This window comes from Salvelinus namaycush, chromosome 15, assembly GCF_016432855.1.
Source record: "Salvelinus namaycush isolate Seneca chromosome 15, SaNama_1.0, whole genome shotgun sequence".
NCBI classification, from domain to species: domain Eukaryota; kingdom Metazoa; phylum Chordata; class Actinopteri; order Salmoniformes; family Salmonidae; genus Salvelinus; species Salvelinus namaycush.
In genome coordinates this window covers 37,566,658-37,573,984 of record NC_052321.1, presented here as the reverse complement: position 1 = coordinate 37,573,984, position 7,327 = coordinate 37,566,658, and the positions used below count along the sequence as shown (strand labels likewise).

At 40.1% G+C, this 7,327-nt stretch overlaps 1 protein-coding gene across 1 annotated transcript; it reads left to right on the top strand.

Moving 5' to 3' along the window:
- Positions 1 to 475: 475 nt before the first annotated feature.
- On the top strand, positions 476 to 6,143 carry slc18b1 (solute carrier family 18 member B1). Its single transcript, XM_039009133.1, has 12 exons — positions 476 to 574; positions 1,455 to 1,550; positions 1,748 to 1,821; positions 1,946 to 2,093; positions 2,408 to 2,564; positions 3,429 to 3,565; positions 4,993 to 5,094; positions 5,211 to 5,302; positions 5,401 to 5,496; positions 5,659 to 5,733; positions 5,837 to 5,930; positions 6,129 to 6,143. Exons 1-12 carry the CDS (start codon positions 476 to 478, stop codon positions 6,141 to 6,143), a joined length of 1,185 nt encoding a protein of 394 aa, XP_038865061.1.
- Positions 6,144 to 7,327: the final 1,184 nt, after the last annotated feature.

The window sequence follows — 7,327 nt, the reverse complement described above, 5'->3', positions numbered from 1 at the left end:
CGTTATGAAGCCACATCTAGTCGTCTATTTGTGTAACAGAAATTTTAGTCTAGGCATTTGTGACTTGAATAACAATCCGGATCGAGAGTATAATTTAATATGAATGACAACAATATGGATTCTGATCAAGTTCAACAAACAGGTTGGTGACATTATATAGAATAAATTATATAAAGTGCAGTTTTTCTAATAATAAAACATTGTTTCTGAGAGTTCATCTCTTTAAATGTCTAGTTTCAAATATCATTAAAACGTTTCAGCGAATCTAATTCCTACCACTACATATATTGGAAATGAGCTGCATTTTTCATTGAACAGTTCTTACATTGTTAATATGTTTTGTTTTCAGTCGGAACATAACAGTTTACTGCGTGGTCGACTGATTGATTCATTTATTTATTCATTATTTGATCAATTCATTCTTTCTATAGATGGCAGCACATCACAAGAAGCAATAAGTAGTCCTAATCAAAGGATGACACGATATCAGATCCTCACATTGATATCAATGGCATCTGTCAACTTCAGCTCAATGATCTGCTACTCTATACTGGGGCCATTCTTCCCCAACGAGGTAATAATGTTCAATACCAACCATTTTATTTCTTCATTGCTTGTGAAATAGGCTATGCTGTCTGAGCAGTAATGCAGAATTATTATGCATAATCGTGATTTCTTTATTCAGATTATAGAATAAGTTGGCACGTTGCCAATGGGGAAAATAGCCTACAAAACCGAAATGACAAATGTAAAAGTTCACTCATAATTTTCTTGGTTGGATGGAAGATATCACTATATTATTGTTTAAATGATTGTATGTGTATCATGTGTTGGACTTGAGAAAAGCCCCAGAGGGCAATGATGTGCCATACAATGGACACTCACACATCAACACAGGTCAGATGATAGGCTGTCCAGTGGACATATGCATTTCAGTGACCAGTGATCAGTCTCTTGTGACTGACTGAAATCTCTGTTATAAGGCCTAGGCTATATAATGGTCTCAAAATAATGACATAACCAATGTAATAAAGTCATGACGACTGAAATGATAGCCTATGGTAGGTATAGTAAAAACTCAAGTAATGGCACAAACTTTCATGGGTGAGTTTTCCAACAACATCAGATCATCTTTGGCATGAATATCATTGTTTGTCTATTGCCTACCAATTGACCGATGGTGATCAAATTGCTAGAGCTGATCTTTATGCTTTTGGGAAACTCACCCCAGATGATTAAACTGTGGCTAGTGATAAACTGACCTAAACAACACTTTGAGTCACGACTGTTTCATAAAGTCAGCTGTTATGACTGTTGCCCAATTTTGTTAAGCACATGCCCGCGTCTTCCAAAAGGAAAACCACTTCTTTTTTGCTTTTTGCAGTATTTGTATGTTTGATTATTATAATGTATTGATAGTACAGGACCATTATGTATGAATTGTTTCTACTCAGGCCATGAAAAAAGGGGCCAGTCAGACTGTCATCGGACTTATATTTGGCTGCTATGCTCTGTGCAATCTGATGGGCTCGTTAGTACTGGGTAAATATGTAAGTATTTGGAATTACTAGGCTATGTACCAAATGACACCCTATTCACCCTATGTCGTGCACTACTTTTGACCAGACTCATGGGGAATATGGTGCCATTTGGGAGGCACACATCCTACGTCTAGTCATCAGACTACTCTGCTTGCAACATGACTTGTCACACACACACAACACATGCCTCCTCTCTGTCCTTTCAGATTGTCCAGATCGGGGCAAAGGTCATGCTAGTTTCAGGCTTATTCGTATCATCGGGGTGCACCGTTCTCTTTGGGTGAGTGAGTTATCCATCAACAGACACTAGCCAAAGCACATTTCTAAGTGCCCTCCTCAACATTTTACTGAACTTGGACAAATACATATTTTCGTCTAAAACTTTTCCTCTCCTTGTTTTGCAGCTTACTCGACCGAGTTCCTGAGGGAGCTACTTTTATTACTTTGTGCTTTATCATAAGGTCTGTTGATGCTCTGGGCTTCAGTGCTGCAATGACTTCTTCTTTTGCAATTTCAGCAAAAGTTTTCCCCAACAACATAGCAACTGTTCTGGTGAGTTTAGTCAACCAACCCTTGTGTAAGGGTCTTTGCCTGGTATGTTATGTGTAGGCAATAGACACCATGCTCAAACAAAAAAGCATTATGGTTTAGGTTGTTAAAATGTTTTGTATCCCAAAAGTTTTCTCCCTATTCGTGTTGTGGCTGTCTGAAAGCCTCCTTAGCAACAGGCACCGTGACTAGTTCCTCTATTTGGTCGTAATGATATGATGATACAATTGGATTCTGTTTGGAATTGTAAACAAAAGCCTGTGGGTACGAGGTAAAACTGCATGTGGACGTTTACTATGTTGAATTTGTCTTCTCAGGGTAGTTTGGAGATCTTTACAGGGCTGGGTCTGATACTGGGACCACCAATAGGTGGATGGCTGTATCAGTCATTTGGATACGAAGTCCCTTTCATGGCTCTGGGATGCTTTCTATTTCTTATGGTCCCCTTCAACATCTACATCTTACCAAGCTTTGGTAACTGTTTATTCATGAACTTTTAACTAATAGTCATCTGTCTATAAACTCATTTTTTTATTTAACTAGGCAAGTTAGTTAAGAACAAATGTTTATTTACAATGACGGTGTCACGTTCCTGACCTGTTTTCTCTTGTTTTGTATGTGTTTATTGGTCAGGGCGTGAGTTTTGGGTGGGCAGTCTATGTTTTCTATTTCTATGTTGGGTTTTTGTGTTCGGCCTGGTATGATTCTCAATCAGAGACAGGTGTGTATCGTTTGTCTCTGATTGAGAGTCATACTAAGGCAGCCAGGGTTTCACTGGTGTTTTGTGGGTGTTTGTTCCTGTGTCAGCGTTTGGGCCACACAGGACTGTTGCAGGTTAGTCACGTTTGTTGTTTTGTTAATTTGTAGTGTTTGTTGGTTTGCCATTAAAACATGAATACCTACTACTCCGCATCTTGGTCCGATCCATGCTCCTCCTCGTCCGAGGAGGAGAACGACATTGACAGCCGTTACAGACGGCCTACCTCAGCCAAACCCAGACAGCGCTGGGCCAATTGTGCGCCACACTATGGGACTCCCAATCGCGGCCAGATGTGAGGCAGCCTGGATTCGAACCACTGAGATGCAGTGCCTTAGACCACTGCGCCACACGGGAGCCCTAGTTACATCCTTTACGTTCCCCCATTGAAGAAAAAAGTGTGTCAATTGTTAACTGAATGTTTACGTTTTCTGATTCGAAAAGAGACCTCATTTTGAGACCACGTTCTGTTTCTATTTGTCGTTATGACACAATTTAGTTTTTTGGGGGGGGGGGGTTAAATGATTAATGTGACGATATTTCGTGTCAAATTATATTAATCTGTTTGTTCCACTGTTCAGCTGCTGATCCTACCAAGGACTCCTTCTTCAGGCTGTTCACACGTCTGAAGATAGTCCTCATTTGCTTTGCCATATTCACCCTGAGCTCTGGACTTGGCTTTCTGGATGCAACCTTGTCCATATATGCCATTGATAAGGTAAAGCCAGGCATATACAGTGGGGCAGAAAAGTATTTAGTCAACCACCAATTGTGCAAGTTCTCCCACTTAAAAAGATGAGAGAGGGCTGTAATTTTCATCATAGGTACACTTCAACTATGACAGACAAAATGAGAAGAAAAAAAATCCAGAAAATCACATCGTAGGATTTTTAATTAATTTATTTGCAAATTATGGTGGAAAATAAGTATTTGGTCACCTACAAACAAGCAAGATTTCTGGCTCTCACAGACCTGTAACTTCTTTAAGAGGCTCCTCTGTCCTCCACTCGTTACCTGTATTAATGGCACCTGTTTGAACTTGTTATCAGTATAAAAGACACCTGTCCACAACCTCAAACAGTCACACTCCGAACTCCACTATGGCCAAGACCAAAGAGCTGTCAAAGGACACCAGAAACAAAATTGTAGACCTGCACCAGGCTGGGAAGACTGAATCTGCAATAGGTAAGCAGCTTGGTTTGAAGAAATCAACTGTGGGAGCAATTATTAGGAAATGGAAGACATACAAGACCACTGATAATCTCCCTCGATCTGGGGCTCCACGCAAGATCTCACCCCGTGGGGTCAAAATGATCACAAGAACGGTGAGCAAAAATCCCAGAACCACACGGGGGGACCTAGTGAATGACCTGCAGAGAGCTGGGACCAAAGTAACAAAGCCTACCATCAGCAAGGGCATTGAAGATGAAACGTGGCTGGGTCTTTCAGCATGACAATGATCCCAAACACACCGCCCGGGCAACGGAGTGGCTTCGTAAGAAGCATTTCAAGGTCCTGGAGTGGCCTAGCCAGTCTCCAGATCTCAACCCCATAGAAAATCTTTGGAGGGAGTTGAAAGTCCGTGTTGCCCAGCAACAGCCCCAAAACATCACTGCTCTAGAGGAGATCTGCATGGAGGAATGGGCCAAAATACCAGCAAAAGTGTGTGAAAACCTTGTGAAGACTTACAGAAAACGTTTGACCTCTGTCATTGCCAACAAAGGGTATATAACAAAGTATTGAGATAAACTTTTGTTATTGACCAAATACTTATTTTCCACCATAATTTGCTAATAAATTCATTAAAAATCCTACAATGTGATTTTCTGGATTTTTTTTTTCTCATTTTGTCTGTCATAGTTGAAGTGTACCTATGATGAAAATTACAGGCTTCTCTCATCTTCTTAAGTGGGAGAACTTGCACAATTGATGGCTGACTAAATACTTTTTTGCCCCACTGTACCATGGTTGGGGTGAATTCCATTTCAATTCAGTTTACTTAATGAATTGACTGAACTGGCATTTTCCAAACCCTGGTATAATTGAAAGCCTGATATTTGAAAATGCATTTCCAAATATGATTGTTATGTCTAGTAGGATGGACCTCGATACCTTAATATGTTTCTCATTTGTTTCTACATGTAGTTTGACCTCTCTCCAGGTTATGTGGGTCTTCTCTTGCTTGGCCTGTCGTTGCCTTACTGTCTGGCCTCACCTCTGCTTGGTATCGTCAGTGACAGGTTTCCTGTGAGTACAGTTAACCCAACACTATGCCAACCAATGCCAGTGGTGTATCGAAGTCACAACTTCTCTTTTACACACATAGACAATGAAGTGATTTTACCTTCTGGTTGTGTTTCCAGTCCACGAGGCCATGGTTGATGGTGCTAGGAGGCTTGTCTACAGCAACTGGTTTCTGGTTCTTAGGTCCTGTCCCCATTCTGCAGATACAGAGGTGCGAATCTGTTATTATCAGTGTGAAATGCACTATTATTACTATAATTGTACTACTGTTATACTAAATAAGAATTATACTTTTTTTTGTCTCTGTAGTCAGCTGTGGCTGTTGGTCTTCATGCTGGGTGTCATAGGATTCTCTCTAAGCATGATTGCCATCCCCACCTTCCCTGAAATACTCAACTGTGCATAGTGAGATTACCATTTACATACACACCAGGGCACGTACACACACACACACACACATACAAATATACTATATTTACAATGTCCACTTTCACTTAGAAAAACAGATGTCATCATAGTGCATAAGGTGCAGAACACGGAATAATATTGATAATTTTCCAATGGCAGTGAAAATGGATTTGAGGAGGGGCTGAGCACTCTTGGACTGGTGTCGGGATTGTTTGGAGCAGTGTGGTCCATTGGGTATGTGCTTAAAGTATTTGTCATATTAACTCTCTGAGGCATTATTTGAAGGTTCGAGTTTGGAGTTATGAATCCTAAACAAAGGTGTGTTTTATTTGTTCAGAATGTTTTGTGGTCCAACGCTTGGTGGCTTCACCACACAGCAGCTGAGCTTTGAGTGGGCTGCTTCTGTTCAAGGAGGCCTGGCCTTTTTAGCCGTAAGTATGGCTATTTACCTATCCTATTATACACACTTCAATACTGTCAGTCCTGCCTCGACACTAATGGCGCTACGGATGGGTAACTCAAATTTCTGTGCTAAATTGCTTGCTTTGACATCAACACATTATTTATGCTAGTTAGTGAGAGTAATTGAGGTCACATGGATTTTTAAAATTTTTCCACATGTGTCTTAGCCCTGGGCCAAGTAAAAAACTGGGATGTCTGAATACAACTAATGTGTCCTCCTCTCCTCAGGCTTTCTTTCTTGGTATATATTTTCTCTGTCAAGGAACACGAAAAAGAAGGTAATGATTCCATCATATATTTGGTTTATTAACATAAAAAAAAATAGAAAATAAATTGTTGAGAAAGTCATTCGAAAAGAGTAACCGGTTCGGAGAAATGTTCCCCAATTTGCTTTTATTTGTTTGGCTCTAAAGGGCTCCTCAGATCAAGAGGAAAATACCTTCAGATGAATGTACCCGTCTCCTGTCCTGAACAACGATCATCTGCCAGGAACACGTACAGTGAGAGATGGGTACCAAACAATAAACACCACTTCTTATTATATTATGTGTATGTATTGCTAGAGATTGAGGTGGGTGATTATTGTATTGCTAGAGATTGTGATAACACAGAACAATGAGAAAGATATTTCACCAGATATATGTGAAGCAATCGGTTGGCGTTTCCACTCATTACCAAACATGGTGGTGAGAGGAAGCCCAGTGGCCGGCAGCAGGAGAAGATGGAGCGAGATGGATTTTGGCTGACATTCTGCAAATTTTCTCTTTGATGAAACATTTGTTCTCAATACAGTTTTCCAAAACTGTTACGAACAGAGTGAACTAAGTTTTGTAGACTTTACACTTTGCCAAAGTTAAAAAAAAAATGCATTATTTAGGAGTGCAAGGGCGAATTTCACAGAGTAGACGTTCCCTAACAGAAATATGCAAATACATACTAGAACGCACCAATAGGCTCTCGCTAGCTTTTGCTTGGCTATGCCCACCTTGTTTGTTCTGCCCACTATGATTAATTTGCTTACGGTACATTGGAAAGGACAGGCTGTGGTCTATCTTGGGTTAGTTATAAAACATCTTTGGTGATAATGTACAGTGCATTCGGAAAGTATTCAGACCCCTTTACTTTTTCCACATTTTTGTTACTTTATAGGCTTACTGTAAAATGTATTAAATAAAAACATTTCCTCATCAATCTACACACAATACCCCATAATGACAAAGCAAAAACAGGGTTTTAGCCATTTTTTGCAACAACAAAAAACAACAGATATCACATTCACATAAGTATTGAGTAAGTACTGACCCTTTACTCAGTACTTTGTAGAAGCACCTTTGGCAGCAATTACAGCCTTGAGTCTTCTTGTGTA

Excerpts from the sequence above, each read along its gene's own strand:
- slc18b1 (XM_039009133.1), top strand. The coding sequence starts at position 476 with ATGACACGATATCAGATCCTCACATTGATATCAATGGCATCTGTCAAC. Across the intron at positions 1,822-1,945 it reads GGGTGCACCGTTCTCTTTGG|CTTACTCGACCGAGTTCCTG; the intron begins GTGAGTGAGTTA and ends CTTGTTTTGCAG. Across the intron at positions 2,094-2,407 it reads ACAACATAGCAACTGTTCTG|GGTAGTTTGGAGATCTTTAC; the intron begins GTGAGTTTAGTC and ends TTGTCTTCTCAG.